This window comes from Sinohyriopsis cumingii, unplaced genomic scaffold (genome assembly GCF_028554795.1).
Source record: "Sinohyriopsis cumingii isolate HCF-2022 unplaced genomic scaffold, ASM2855479v2 utg000552l, whole genome shotgun sequence".
Lineage (NCBI taxonomy): Eukaryota > Metazoa > Mollusca > Bivalvia > Unionida > Unionidae > Sinohyriopsis > Sinohyriopsis cumingii.
Window position 1 is genome coordinate 170,474 of NW_028315908.1, and position 17,027 is coordinate 187,500.

At 35.3% G+C, this 17,027-nt stretch overlaps 1 protein-coding gene across 2 annotated transcripts in view; it reads right to left on the bottom strand.

Annotated features, from left to right (window-relative positions):
- Window positions 1-10,458: 10,458 nt before the first annotated feature.
- The window catches only part of LOC149773802 (arsenite methyltransferase-like), a 248,677-nt gene continuing 242,108 nt past the window's right edge, over window positions 10,459-17,027 (bottom strand). The window contains exon 10 of one of the 2 annotated variants that reach the window (XM_089945988.1): window positions 10,459-10,665. In XM_089945988.1, coding sequence (XP_089802114.1) covers window positions 10,576-10,665 — 90 coding nt within the window. In that variant the 3' untranslated portion in view covers window positions 10,459-10,575. The remainder of the gene's footprint in view (window positions 10,666-17,027) is intronic. The other variant, XM_089945987.1, reaches the window with a different exon arrangement.

Below are 17,027 nucleotides of genomic sequence, written 5' to 3' on the forward strand. Positions count from 1 at the left end.
TTTATGATGTTCGAACATGTCCGAGATCACGGATCAGTATATATTTATAGTGATGGGGGCTAACTTCTTGGCTTCAAAGAGAAAGAGAAAGGTGTTGTTCAACTGAGGAATGGCGACAAAGAGTGGTGTGATGTCATTGATGTGACGCCTGTGGTTAAAATCTCTCCATTTCGCTTCTTAAGCATTCAGAGTGGAGGGCTTTCTAGCTGTTGAGATCCTTTTCACAACTTAAGTTCCAAACTCCTTTTGGCAACAAGGCATCCCTGACAAGAGTCAGGCGTGATGGAGTTTCTCTGGGAACGGATAGAACAGAAGGGATCTCGGACGGTGGGGGGGATCCCTGCGCATTTTATGGATACATCTGTCGAGGGATATGAGATCTTTGATGTAGTATTTGTCCCATCATGTCCATCACTTTCTACACTACCTTGGTATCCCTCCCAGTTGACTAATGTCGCATGCTTCTGGATCCGGAAAAATGGAGACTGTGTGTGAAGTATCTTCCCGCTCTTTGACAATGAGTTGCCTAAAACGTTGAGCCGGTTTGAATACTAATATGGTATTGGGTACACCACTGAAGGTAATCCCATACCATGACAGTCTGGATATTTCATCCCTTCCTGTTCGAGAAGGTTGTTGGCGACTACCGAATTGTTCAACGCTATTAGGACCGTATGTCCACGCAAGCATTCTACCAAAATGTTAGAGGCATTGAGGATGACTTTCATTTTCAGGAGGGTCATGTGAAAAGCCATGTCTCGACACGTCCACTTACCACTGGTCATCGTGAATTCCGGAAGCTAGTGTGCTCCCTAACCAGCCAGACTGGCATCTGAACAAATCCTGATTTCCGGTTGTGGGTTTCGAGAGATATTCCTGCTCTGCGCCACTTCATTGTTGCCACTGGAGGAAGATTTTTTCTTCATGTGGGTCAATATGGTAATATTTCGATCTATATGGCGATATGGCCCTTGAAATCTTTTATTTGAAATCCTCTCCAATGCATGATTGAGTTTTCCGATGCGTTTTTTTTTTTTTTTTTTTTTTTTGTGGAGACGTGCGAGATTGTTGTGTGTGTGAGAAATGTCATACCTAGTTGGTTGGATACGATGTTGAGGGGGAATATTTTCCGACAGCTCGACCTTTCTTGCCTACCCTAGATTGCGCATGAGGGCAAGAAGGTTGTGCGTATCTTGGATGAAAACCGAACGTACCCATTGTTTTTCAAGAATATGTTCTAGGTACGTCACTGCGGAGGTGGTTGCCCTGAATCACGAGATTACACAATCTAATGCTACATGCCTGCGGTATGATGTCCTAGTGTTAGACATCACTATAAACTGCCACACTGCAGACCATCGTAGCAATATGACTTAAATATTGTTAAAGCTACGTAAAAATGAAAAATTTTTTTTTTTATAAAAACCATACACACAGAGCTGGACATCTGGATTAGGTAGCTTGCCGAATGATTAGTGGCAACTCTTGTGCCGCTTGTTTTCGACCCGCTTTAGAAAGTCCATGCTCCAGAAGGCCGTCAGGGCGTTATCCATGGTATGGTAAGAACCCCTATTCACGACCTTGGCGATACGACTCACCGAATTCCACGCGTAGTCGCTTCAGTCCTATTCACCTAGGCGAAAAATTGCGAAGGACGCTAAGTCAGATAGAGAGGAAGCTGAGATAATATTGCTCACCAGCTCGAAGCTGACATTTCCGACAAAATCCTGATGATTTCTGAAACTTTTGCTGGCTGAGGCAAAATGTTAAGAATTTACAAAAATGTTTAATGCAGCATATAAAACATGTCTACTTAGAGTAAAATTGAGGCAGAAATGTAAATGCTTAAATTTAAGTTATATAATCTCTAGCATTTAACTGCATTGTCTGGAGAATATGCTAGCACATGGCAGCGAAAGTGAAAAACTGGTTTAAACCAGATAAAAGCTATCTAGCGAGTAGACAGTGGTGTTATCCTGTAAGAGTTGCTTCCCTTTGTCTACATAATATTTAAACAGACATTTTTCGATCTTTTTCATGAGGGTTGGATTCAGAACTAGCAAATCAAGTCATCCTAATGTTAAGCGATCAGGTACTGTATTTGCCTGAGAAACATCATTTCAAATTTATTAGTGACTGCAGAGTTTCTTAGTCACTGTGCATCGAACAAAAACATCCTATTCCCATGTACTGGCTGTTCATCTTACTGTATTATCAATTTCAACATGTTCATATATCCAGTAGTATGAAACAATATCATAACAATCATAACAAGGTTTTACTGAAATTACTGAATATAATCAACTATGACATGTCTTACAAACTGAATCCTGTCATAGGAGGTAAATGTCATACAGCAAATGAAACAATTGCAAGTTGAGCAAGGTATGTAGAGTTGCATCCCTCATATAGTACAAACTGCAGACATGAGATGGTGTTGTGCCAGTTGCAAATCAGACACATACCTGACTCCTGCATCCCTCCAGAAGGGCGAACCTCAGCATACATGCATACTTGCATACATACATACATACATACATACATCAAATTGAAACAATCACATGTTCGGCAAGCTATGGCAAGGAAATGTCCAGTGCCTTACATATAAATAGATGTCATCTGTAAGCAAATGAGGGAAAGGTTAAGTTTCCAATCAGTTTGATTAAATTGCACAATTTTAGTTATTGTGTAACATGTAATATTGGAAAGTTTGGTAAACATTACATCCTTACTTCCAAAACTCAAGTCTGCATGACAGAAATCAGGGGCTATAACTCCTTTAAATGATATCTTGAATGCTAGAATCAAATTTACTCAAAGTTTCGTTTATCTCAAGCCGTTGGAAAAGGTTTGCTGAAATCACCAACCCTCCCCCACCAAAAAAAAAAGCGGTGCAGTTACTACAGTCAAGAGAATGCACAATCAATGGGCATAAGTCTTGTAAATGAGTGATCCCATATAAAGTAATTGTAAGTCTATGAGGTATTGTGCAAGGAATTATTCATATAAAATTGCATTAAAATATGTTGACTGAGCTTAGTCAGTTAAAAGGAACATCAGATGTAAAGATATGAAGCTAAGTTAATTGTCAATCTCCACAGCTCTATCGAAAATAGAGATGAGATGAAACATAAAAGTTACATCAAGGGCTATGAAAAAAAATATGTACAAACCAAACTGCATTGGAATATGTTGAATGGTTCTTGAGCTATGCTGGTTACAATGACCAGCTGAAGCAGTGATCTAATATTGATGGAAAAGAGGCAATAACTCCACCAAAATAGCACCTGAAAATTCGATTTTTTTTAAAAAAAACTTATCTACATGAAATAGGTGATTCACGTACCAAGTAGCATCAACTCCAATTATGTGTAAGAGTTGCAGAGATGTTCTGGTTACAAGGAACATTTATCGTGAAAGATGAAATAAATGAATTGTCAAAGATCACAACTCTAACAAATATAGACTTGATGAGACAAAAGGAAGATACAACTAGTGTTCTGAGAAAATGTACATACCAAAGTGCTTCACAAAATGTATTATGGTTTCCTGAGCTATGCTTTTTACAAGGATCTGCTAAAGTGGAGAAGTGACTAGTGATGGGAAATGGGCAATAACTCCGTCAAAATTGGAATTAAAATAAATTTAAAAAAAAACAAATCCACACTTAACAAGTAATTCATTTAAATAATGACATTGAATTGTATATATGGAATGCTGGGCTATGCTGATAATAAGTGTGAATGGATGGACAGATGGAGTAACAGACAGACAAAAAATGATTACTATAGGACTCCTCTTCATCGAGTAATGATTACTACAGGGCTCCTCTTCATCTGGAGCCTTAAAATGGCATGTACTTTTCTTCCAAATGGTTGTATAAAAATGAATGACTCAGAACAGGAAGTCGTCTTTACCAATTTAATCATTATTAATCAACATGTCAAAGGAAAACTTATCAGCTGATAATATAACTTATAGAAATAAAATCAACATTTTGAAGGGATAAATCAAAACAAAAGTGCAAATTCCACATGTAAACAAAGTAACTGAATTGGCCGCTAGGGCATGATCTACAGTAACAAGCGATCTATCTAAGTAACAGATAACAACGTTTGAATAATACAGAGTTTAAAAAAAGATTTAAAATGTAAACATTTCAAAATTAAACATTAATAAACAAAATCAGTTAATACTGCAAATATGCAGCTATGCATTTCATAAAATTACTTTATACTCATTCAAATATAAAAAATTGCCATGAAAAGTTATAAATCTTTTCCAAAAAAGCAGTGCTCTGAGATTCGTTTCAGACAAAGGTACAGGTGTCTTGAAGAATAAAAAATCACTTGCCCTGACATAAATCCACACGTTCAGGTTTTTTATTTAGATACTCCCAGCTTTCTTCGGACAAGATTCATACTGAACTCTGAATGATAAATTCAAAGACTTTTCCCAAACTTTCAAAGACCATAAACATAGATTGCCAAGGCTTATCTTTGCTAACATTTTGTATACAGGTTAGATGAGAAAACAACGAATGCAAAATGCTACAATATTGTTTAATGATGAAATTCAAACTATAATTAATTTCCTAAACTTGCTTTATAATGATCTGGAAGATAGGTTAACATTCATTGTTATTTCAGAAATATGTAACTTATGCACCAGATTTAATACAAAATAAATTGTATTCTTAACAGACATCAGCACTGCTTTAAATTCATTATCATAGTTGCTGTTTTTTCTCTTCAATCATTTTGGAAAGAGAAGCCTCCACCGTAATCTTTTCCTCTGCGCTTCTCCTAAGAGCATTTGACTCTGTGAATAGCACAATGAGTCCTTTAAACTTTGCTTCTTCTGCCTTCTGAACAGAGGAAGCATGTAGGCTGGCAATGTCAGCTTCAAGATGCAGCTTTTTGGCTTTAAGTTCTTCCAATTCATCCATGGCTAACTCCCGCTTATTTCCTTTTCTGATTTTCTCCTCATGCTCCTCCTCTGCTTTCTTCTTATCCAGATAGGCATGGTACTTATGTCTTGCAGAGGAGGCATATGTCATTATTTCATTGCTAATGATGATTTCCAAAGGTCCACCTGCTTTTCTCACTATGTCAATGATTAGCTTTTGAGATCTGAGGCTTTCACTGCTGAGGTTCTCAACAGATACCTGTTTGTTGACAGAAAATCCTCTCTCCACTGCTGCCTGCCCATGTGACAACAACAACATTTTTTCTGGAGAACATTCCAAAGTTCAACATATTCCTTTCTTTTGGAAAGGACGGAATAAAACACTTCATCAAGGCTATAATCTATTATATTAAAGCATTTCAAGGGATGATTGTCCGATTGGATAACTTCAGCCACTAATTTTCCATACTGAGTCAATATTAAATCACATCGGGACTCTACATTTCTTCCTGCCTTGCACATGATTCTGAAGACCCTACGGAGTTTTGCTTCTACCTTTTCCTTATCTAACAATGTACAAAACGCCTTTCGTTTACATGTTTTATCCTTTTCCAGCCATTCCTTGTATTTCTTTTGTTCAAGCCAGATATCAATGAAAGAGCAAAGACCTGGCATTTTTTAAACACGAGGTGAAACAAAACAGAAGACGTAAATCGACTGAACAAATTTTGAATCCTCGAGCGTTTGTTACTTTTGCACACTTTCTATATAGAGAGAGTGGTTGTTCAATGTAACCAAAATTGAATTGGCTGAACAGTCTTGTTAAAAAAATTGTCAATTAGTGAACATTTTGATTGGCCAAAGCTGATGGACACACCCAAGCAAATTGAATGATTCATCAAAAGAAAGAAGCCAGGAAAACCGATTACATCCAACCCTAGCGACCTTAGGCAATTTTATGTGTGATTCCAATAATAATAATAATAATAATAATAATAATAATGAGGACTTTGTATAGCACCTAATCTTTAGAAGCTCTAAGCGCTTTCCAACATTAGATAACACCTAAAAAGCTATAAAATGATATGATTACGAAAAACAAACACCATGAAATTAGAAAACAAACATTGTGCTGAAAATAGTTATGGTGCTGACTTCCTTTGATGAAGGATGTAGCCGGTTTGCTTTGATGAAGAGTGCATGTGTTTACTGAATTCTCCGCCAAGGCTATCTTTGGATGGCCTAACATATGCTCGTTTGTTATTGCTGCGGCAATGAAACTGAATGGGTAATCAAAAGAAAGAAACCAGGAAAACATGACTATAGTCTGACTGTTCATCCCCGATTATTTGTACCCCCTACCGATTTCAATAACAAAAATATTGAATGTGATAAAAAGTGCAAAGAAAAAAGTCAACTGAATCATAAATTTATAATTTATAACCTGACTGTGACCTGACTGTGACAACACTGGCATTAATACTGGCATCCACTGCACCCTTCATGCATAACGGACTTTTCATACTAGCAAGGCGCCATATTGCGTACACTATGGGCTACTTTATTTCCATCAGAAAACATAATGATGTAGTTCATCCTATTCAGTACCTGCCTGATAATTCCGTAAATTACCAAAACATTGAGAGTTTGGAATTATACCCCTTTGCACACATGAACATAGAAATTAAACCGCTTGTTAAATCCATGTGAAAGGCAAATTTGTTGTTGTCATTCTTTTCCTTTGCTTGATTCGACATTGTAAATATCAGAAGCAGGCGACATATGAATGTATATCTGTAGTCATGCACACACCCCTTTGCTGAAAATGGAGTTGTCTTGGAACTGGAAATGGATATCGAGCATGTCCATCTATTATATTGAAAACTTCCGTTAAACATGAAACGCGCAGATGATGAGGGTGTTAGGGCCACTCTACTCACAGTCAGGTTAGAAATTATAAATCAGTGAATGAATTGACTAAGTTCCTGGCATTTTTTGTCACATTAAATGTTTCCATTATTGAAATCGGTAGGGGGTACAAATAAACGGGTTGGTACAGTCAGACTATACATCCGAATCTAACAACCTTGGACAATTTTATTTGTGATGGAAAGAAATTAAATTTTTTGGCTTTATTTCAATTTTCAAAGACTTTTAAAGACCTCAGGGTAATATGCTCTATATACCCAAAAGTTCAAGGCCTTGAAAATGCTACCTCATTTTTCCCAAACTCTCAAAGACCTTCGAAGACCGTATGAACCCTGTTCTGAGGACTAAATGTGAGGTCCTTTATGCTTGTGATAATGTTTACAACACAGAACCCTTATTTACATCTTGCTACAGAGAGTCTCATAACTAATGCGATTTTCAGCAATTCACAAATATCGTGTGCTCAGCTGTGGATTTCTGAACGATCTATGGCACATATTACCTCTGCTTCTGCAATTTCTGACTGTATGTCTTCCAATTTGCCTTTATGTCAGTGTACACTCCATGTATTCCATCATGATCTATACGGGTTGAGTTTTCAGGTCAATGTACACTATGTGTTTTTCATCATGATCCATCAGGGATGAGTATTCAGGTCAATGTACACTCGGTGTATCCCATCATGATCTGTACATAATGAGTATTCATGTCAGTGTACACTCCATGTATTCCATCATGATCTGTACGGGATGAGTATTCATGTCAATGTACACTGTGTATTCCATCACGATCTGTACGGGTTGAGTTTTCATGTCAATGTATGCTCAGTGTGTTCCATCATTATCTGTACGGGTTGAGTTTTCAGGTCAATGTATGCTCGGTGTATTCCATCATGATCCATCAGGGATGAGTTTTCAGTTCAATGTATCCTCAGTGTATTCCATCATGATCCATAAGGGATGAGTATTCAGGGTCCTTGGGGTAGTTTTGTTTTCTAAACAGTGTTAAAATATCCATGTTTCTCAAAGATGTGAACTGAAATGAAGTCAGACAGACAATGGTCTTTTTTAAATCAATCAGTAAAACAGTAGCTTCAAGTTTCATGTGACAGTACTGTCAATGTGTTATAAATCCAGAAAACACTCACTCTCTTATCAACAGAAGCCATGTGACAGTACTGTTAATGTGTTATAAATCTAGAAAACACCCACTCTCTTATCAACAGAATCCATAGCCAGTAAATCTCTTATAAATCTTGAAAACACTCACTCTCTTATCAACAGAATATCTGTGTTCTCTTATCAACAGAAGCCATGTGACAGTATGACAGTGCTGTCAATGTGTTATAAATCCAGAAAACACTCACTCTCTTATCAACAGAATCCATGTGAAAGTACTGTCAAAGTGTTATAAATCCAGAAAACACTCACAGAGAGTGGCCATGGATTCTGTTGATAAGAGAGTGATTGTTTTCTGGATTTATAACACATTGACAGTACTTTCACATGGATTCTGTTGATACAAGATATCAACAGAATCCATGTGAAAGTACTGTCAATGTGTTATAAATCCAGAAAACACTCACTCTCTTATCAACAGAATCCATGCCCACTAAATCTTTAAAATACCTTGTAATCATCTCAGTTCCTTTTGAGTGAAAAACATTACACTGGAGGCTTTTATAAATCATTAATCATCAAAAACATTACACTGTAGGCTTTTATAAATCACTAATCATCAAAAACATTACACTGTAGGCTTTTATAAATCACTAATCATCAAAAACATTACACTGTAGGCTGTTATAAATAACTAATCATGAAAAACATTACACTGTAGGCTTTTATAAATTGCTAATCATCAAAAACATTACACTGTATGCTTTTATAAATCACTAATCATCAAAAACAATACACTGTAGGCTTTTGTAAGTCAGTAATCATCAAAAACATTACACTGGAGACTTTTATAAATCATTAATGATCAAAAACATTACACTGGAGGTTTTTGTAAATCATTAATCATCAGAAACATTACACTGGAGGCTTTCATAAATCATTAATCATCAAAAACATTACACTGGAGGCTTTTAAGAATCATTAATCATCAAATAAATTTCACTGAAGGCTTTTATAAATCATTAATCATCACAAACATTACACTGGAGGCTTTTATAAATCATTAATCATCACAAACATTACACTGGAGGCTTTTATAAATCATTAATGATCAAAAACATTACACTGGAGGTTTTTGTAAATCATTAATCATCAGAAACATTACACTGGAGGCTTTCATAAATCATTAATCATCAAAAACATTACACTGGAGGCTTTTAAGAATCATTAATCATCAAATAAATTTCACTGAAGGCTTTTATAAATCATTAATCATCACAAACATTACACTGGAGGCTTTTATAAATCATTAATGATCAAAAACATTACACTGGAGGCTTTTATAAATCATTAATGATCAAAAACATTACACTGGAGGCTTTTATAAATCATTAATGATCAAAAAACATTACACCGGAGGCTTTTATAAATCATTAATCATCAAAACCGTTACACTGGAGGCTTTTGTAAATCATTAATCATCAAAAACATTACACTGGAGGCTTTTGTAAATCACTAATCATCAAAAACATTACACTGGAGGCTTTTATAAATCATTAATCATAAAAAAACATTTCACTGGAGGCTTTTATAAATCATCAAGCTTACTTTTAATTACAAACAACTACGTAAGTACGATTTGATATATTTAACCAGCGATGCATTACCAAGTCAGCTTATTGATATTCATTCAGAACAAGTAATTTAGAGGAGATACAGATGTCAGGCTGTTAGATATTTCTTTAGCTCTGTACAGCATAATCACTGGTTTGAAAGTATAACAAAGTTATTTTACAGTAATTCATTGGAAACTAATTACATCATTCAATTCTCTTACTTTAACATAATTATTACAATTATATAACTGGAAAACCTATCAGCACATGTTCTAGATTTTACATTAATTATAACATTCTGACAGAAAATATGCTTCTTGAAGCTAAATTCTGATGCATGAGCTTTTAAGCAGCTGAAAAGTGGACTGAATTCCCCTTTGCACTTCACAGAAAATGGGAGTGGATTGTCCTTTGCACTCCACAGAAAATGGGAGTGGATTGTCCTTTGCATTCCACAGAAAATGGGTTCATATTTTTTGTGTGGATAAAACGTGTGCGCAAAAGAAAAGTAAAAGTATGGTTCGCATCATCAAGCTAACAGCAGATCAATCTAGATGATGGACAAAAAATACACCCACAACCTTTTTTCGATTATAAATGGTAGTGACTGTCATAGAATGACATCCAAACAATGTGCACTGCCTTCTTCTTTAAAACATAAATGTACAGAATGCATGCATATGATAATATTCAATACAAGACTCACATATAAACCACACAAAAATCCGAAAAGATTCAATCGGCTTCCACCAGTCAATTTTAATGATGCTAAGTTTGATAGAAATATAATATCATCTGTTAACAAATGTGGGACAACATCGACCTGTTGATTAGACCCGTAAGATATACAACAAAATTGACTTTTGATTCGACCTGCAAGACACACGAAAAAATAAAATATTTAAAGGTTATATTTAGACTATGTGAAATAGTAACTGTATGAAACAAAGCCACAACTCATACATGTTGCTCAGGAAGCAAACTCTGCACATGTGGTCATTCATTCAGCAACACTTTTGGGAACAGCGTGCTTTATCCATCGTCTCGCCCCTATTCAGTTTATCAGCAATATAATGGAAGGGATCGTCTTCCTGCTTAGAACAAATTCAATTTCATATGAAATACAAATTTCTGATCTGATTGCAATGCAAAGATGCATGTGCAAATAACATATAAAAATATGATTTGTTTCCATTTCACTAAAAGGTAACATTACTATAAGTTTATATGCATAAATAAAATTTTAACAAAGTCTTTTATAAATATTTAGATAAAGCTAAAATGTTGCACTGTATAATAAAAAGGTGCTTGATTCTCAGTCTCAGACCTTTAGCATTTCTGAAGAACATGAACAAATTCCTTCACTCAGTGAAATTGTTCAATATTTTCAAGTACTGTAGATTATATACAAGTACTAGAGTAAAATGCTGGTAATCAGTATTCAAATTGCTAAAGACTGTACACAATTACTGGAGACTTTTCATACACAAATGTCACCAAAATTTCTTGTTGTTTGTTGTTTTGGTTTAACATCATATTTCAGCTCATGATAGGCTATACATGTCCACCAAGTATAAATGGTGCAGGAAGAACCTGTGAATACCACGGGAACAACCACTGACCCATTGAAAATACAAGAATTTTCATGCCACAGAACAAGATAAAAAAAAAAACAGTAGGTACATGCTGATATCTCTGCCAAGCTCCATGTCAATTCATCCAAAGCTGTGAGACATGCTGGACACAGGAGAAATGTAATATAATATATGCCATACACATTTAACACTAAAATAGGGGAAATGGGGGATATATTTGGAAAAACACATCCAAGTGTGATGACAAATTTTTTGTTGTCTTTAACAGCACTTTTAGCACATTACTGGCTATATCATGCAGAGGAAATAGGATCTACATGCCTTTCCCAAGGGCACACTGAGCAGTTTACCCAAGGTGGCCTGGGCAGGTAGTGAAACCATGACCCTTGACTTACAATTCCAACACTCTACCAAGCTACCACGACAATGATACCTCCAAAGTTTCCATACAGGCCATGGAAAGATGTGGGATTCATTAGCCACACAAGTTTTCAGGACATAGATAATACCATACTGTGTACATCTTATCTTTTGTATCCAGATAAACCAAAAAAGGGACACTTTTTCAGGTTGCCCAGATTTTTCCATATTACTTCATCATCCCAAAGGGTGGTTGGTTATCGAAAGCTACATTGGGTCATCATGTGACATTACTCAACACCACATAATTAGACATTGCGGATCATATACTTGGTCCTAATTGTAGTATATTAAACAATAACAAGAGTGTAATTATTGATTACATAGCTCAACTTTATGATGCTTTCATTAGCTTGACATTGTAAACATTAATTATCATGAAAAATAAGGTCGGCCTGAAGTCATCATCACAATAAAAAGTTGACCCTTCTCTGAAGATGTTTGCAATTTTAACTCTTTACATTTTGACTTCATGTCTTTTAAAATATAAAATTTAATTTTTTATCAGCACTGTATAGTCAGTATTGTGCTGATGTACTGTTAAACCACATAATGACATTCCTACTGTACCACCTACATACATAAAAGCATACATACTGTGATGGGGTATACAGAACATTAAAGAAAAGAAGGGACTAACACTCTATTGACAAAGTAAGACCATATCTTCCTTTTAACTGCTTCGTGTTGAACCATATCTGATATTCTTCAGCGATAACAAGATCTTCAAATTAGCTACTGTGGTGAAAGGAGTGGATGTCAGATTGGCATCATTATCTTCTGTGAAAAAATAGACAAGATTAGAAGTCATTATGGTAAAACAAAATCATGTCAATATGACCATTCATTCATGAGGAGTAGTGACAACAGGATTTTTGAAGATAGCTGCTGTGGCAGCCACACTGGATATAAGACTAGCACCATTTTCATTTAGGACTAACTAGGTACCCTAACAAGTCTATCATTTGCTGAAAACATCCTGCTGAATCTATAGAACATCTATTTGGGAGAAGTAGAGACAACATTCGTTAATGGAGGAACATTAATCAAGTTTTTAAAGATGGTCAACATGATGGCCAAATGTCAGATCAGTATCATATAAAGTTAGGACCAATGACAAATTATAAAAAATCTTCTGGTGAAAATCCCATGTTGATATGACTTTCTGTTTTGAAAGAGTAACAATCCAAAGATTATTTGCTGTCATATTGGTTATCACTTTTGATTTTTTAACACTCCTCCCGAGACCATGTGGAAAAGGACAGAGCCAAAATTAATACATCAAATGCACATGACAACCACAATGGCAAGTAATTTAACAAGATTTGTGAGCTTATACACAACAGTTTATGAAAATATGCAAAACTGTATTGATGCCAAAGTTATTTAAAATAAACTGAAGTTTTTTGTTCCACATATATTCACAGCTTGCCTATCTAATGAATACAGAAAGAAAAATAAATAGATAAACATAAATTTGCATTTTTCTTTTGTGAATGTTCAGAGGGAGGAATTTTTGTCATTTCAGAACCTGAATCTACTTTGTTTCTACCTCCATTTTCAGGCGTAATGTACTATCTTCAAAACGATCGGTACTCAAAATGTCTTAAAATGTTTAAAATGTCAAGATTTCTCTCTGTTTGACTAAAGTAGGTTAGCAATCAGTTTAAAATCAGCCCACTCAAAAAAAAAAAAAAAAAAAACAGATTATGTTAAAGATGAAATATTGACGTACTCAGATAAAAATAGGGACAGATGTGATGAGGTGGAAGATGAAACAGGTTTAAAGGTCGACTGGGTTGCAATTGTATATTGTGGTGTGGTGTGTCTTTCTGGGGATTCTGCAGGTGATATAGATGGTGTTCGAGAGGGTGATTTCGAGCTTGGAGAAGATGGGATTTCCATCTCCTCTTCGTTGTCATCATTGTCTGATGTGTTGGTTAGTGTGTTTGTGGTATGGGCTACAGCTTGCGCATAAAATGAGGGTGTTGTATTGCGAATTGTATTTGGTGAGTTTGTGTTTGTGTTGTTCTGTTTTTGTTGACAGTTCCACACTTTGTGACCAATTGAGCTGCAATTGGAGCAGGGCCTGCTCATGTGGCAGTTATAATACCAGCTGGTCACTGGTATCCCGATTATCTTGAAAACTTCTGGGATTTTCCCCGTATCTTTAATGTCAATTTTGATGATAATTTTTCCGTTGTGGAGACCAGGCATAGCTTTTTATGTGTCTCTTTTTATTTCGAGCACTTGAACCCCAATTCTTTGCTCGAAATCCTCCTTGCAGACATTAAGGGGGATTTCGTGGGGAAACTTGGATATATAAATATCCGCAAATTTTCTTTTGAAAAGTCGCGTAATGGGGGGTGGCCTTACTACTTTTGCAACGTGTTCTTTTATTATGATATTACCGTCTGGCAATAGTTTTTTGTTATCCTTTGGATATATTAGGTATATTCCCTTCCCGAAAGTTGTAGGCCTCTTTCGGAAAGGGCTGCTAGAATTTCTATGCTTGTTGGCCTTTCTTGGGTCTGTATCTGGGATAGATCTATGGCTTGAACCAAAGGGGCTCTGTAGGCCTTTATCAAGCGCCCTTTGTCGATGCTCTCCTCCTCAGTTTGAAAATACTGGGAGAGTAAGGCATACCCTCTGAAACGGTTGGCTTCTGCCATGATGTTTATTTAAAGTTATAGTTAGCTCTTAAAAGGGCTTTTATTGAACAAAAGTATATAAAAAATTGCGGCACGAAAATGTGAATATGTAATTTGTAATGAAAGTATGAAAGATAAGATATACTTTCCTTGAGCAAAAATGATGAAAATCAAAATTAATTTAATGCATATACATCAGAGAGTCTTCGTTCTTCTGTCTTCTGACATCAGACTTCAGACTTCAAGACATTAAAACATCAGAAAGGGACTTCAAATTTGTTTTCGTTGAGCCTTTCCTCCTGTTGACTTTCTGGCGGTCTCTTTTGTTCATGCCATGGCAAGAGTTTGAGTAAAATCAAGTATTTAAAATCGCACTACTTTGCTTCTCAGTAATGAGTTTGCTTCTCAGTAATGAGTGTCAGAATGTTATTACGTGAGAAAGCGTTCCAGTAGCTTCTCGTGGGTTGGTGGTTCTTACTGGGGTTTTCCCGGTTTCTTCCTCCCGAGTGCTTGTGCTAAAAAATGGCGTTAAACTCTACAACAACAACATCAATAACCATCTGAAATCATTATATACATTGTTAAATAATGTTTAGTATCCATGACCAGAGTCTTTTTTCTCCTTATTTTTTCAAATATTTTTGTTGTCATGTTCTTTGATACCCATCGAGCTGAGTAAATGCCATTTACGTTTTCCCCGACATCGTGCTATTTATCAACATAAAAATTTAGTGAATTTTCCTTGTTCCAGAGTCATAGGAATTTCTGTGAAGCAGCACCTGCAGACAAAACAAAACAAAAATCTATGCAAAAATCTTTTTTAGCGATATATATTAGACTTTTACGTTGGCTACAGTGCTATAAAGTTTATCAGGCCATTACCCATGTCCTATCAAGTAGTTATGTGCGAACTAAGCGTAAATGGAATTATTACAGTTAAATTTAAATAAATCCATATTTGATTGTATACATTTCGACATTTGAAACAATGTCTTTAAGTGCATGTTATATGCATCTGTTCGAATATGTAATTTTCTGAATACCACGAATGTTATTTAATACGTCGTTTATTTGCCTGTAGCGTTTACTTTGTATGTTTACATTGTAATTGTTACATTTTTGATGTACTTTTATTTCCTTTTCTTTGTATGTGTAACCAATGAAATGTGCACCTTGTACAGGTTTAAACTAGTTCTTATTTTAATGCAATGTTTCTTCCACATGTCTCATTCTAGATATTAAAACTCATTTGAGATCGCCTGTATCTCGTCCGAAACTGTAAACTTAATATCAAGAGTTCATCTTACGTTAGTGTTACATAGATTTGATTCAATTTATATTTGATTTAAGTTGTGTTTGATTTGATTTGATTGTTTGTGGGTTTTGGAATCTTTTTATTTTCTTTACGTGGCAATGTAATGTAATTTTGTTTACTAGGAATTTGATATTTTCCAAAAAGTTCAGTTTGACCTGAGTTTATCCTTAGATGCCTAATAATAGAAACACTTGTTTTTATTTTTGACTTAGTATCTAGCCTTGTTTGAGGGTCAAATAAACAACTTTTTCTAGGAGTAAAATGGTTGGTTCTTATCAAGGATATACTGGGGCTGTGTGACTTTTACATGTAAACATGATCACGTCATCCTCTATTTCGCAATATATTTCGCAATTAGACATTTACGAAATTGCGAAATATTTAGTTTTAATAGTGATATTTAGAGAGAAAGAGATCTCAGAGTTCGGGGCTTTTAAACACTTGATAACAAGTTGTTTTCTTCTGTTGTGACCAGCATTGAAGTTTTGAGGTTTTGAGTTATTTGTTAAGTTTCTTCAGATTATTTGGACTCTAAAAGATTAATTCGTTTCTCTGGAAATATTGTTGTCTTCATACAGAACTCTTGAACAAAGACCTTTCTTGAAAATTTTATTTGGATTTTCAAGACCGGAGAATTAATTATTATGTTTCTACAAAGAACTGTAGACGTCAACACAATACAGGCAACAGCATACATCATCGCCTTCCATCTTGGATTCTTCGTCGGGACTAGAACTTGGAATCATTAGAACATTTCAATATTAGGATTTCAAAATTTATATTCGTGGATTATTCTTGTATTATTTGGATTTGATTCTGGAAACCGTAAGTTCTCATATTTTTTAATTTTTACAGTATTTTGTCCAGGGAAATAAATTATTTGTTATATTTTTCAAAGCTTGTTGTTTTCACTCTTTCTTGTGTTACTGTTTATTCGAGCCTAAACACGTAACATAAGATTAGGCTCATGAAATATTTACACATCCTCTCTGTAAACTGTAAAGTGTATAAAATAATATTGCTCTGTTCTATTTTTTAAGTTTGGAAAAACAATTGAATTCTTTGTTTGCATTATGCAGATGCCCTCCTTAGTGTTATCTTAGCTTTGCTGTAAAAGATCCGACTGATATAATATTTAAAGGTGGGCTTGAAATGTTCCTCTGCCACTGCACAAGATGGAAATAATTTCACATTTACATGGCTCATCATGTTTGCAATGACACGCAGGGCAATGAATTAAAATTATACTGAAAATGTAATAGACACAACGGGATTCTAACCGGCACCCTCTTGTACGACTGGTTACTCTGGCCTCTGGATGAATTTTTAGGTCACAAAAGCAGAACTGTTCAGGCCGATGGAGATTATAACATTTCACATTTGCCCTAGCTGAGGTGTATGCATTTTTGTAATGAAAGTATGAGAAAATTCCCTAAGGATCGTCATTCATTTTAATTTAGAAAAGTCAAAAAACA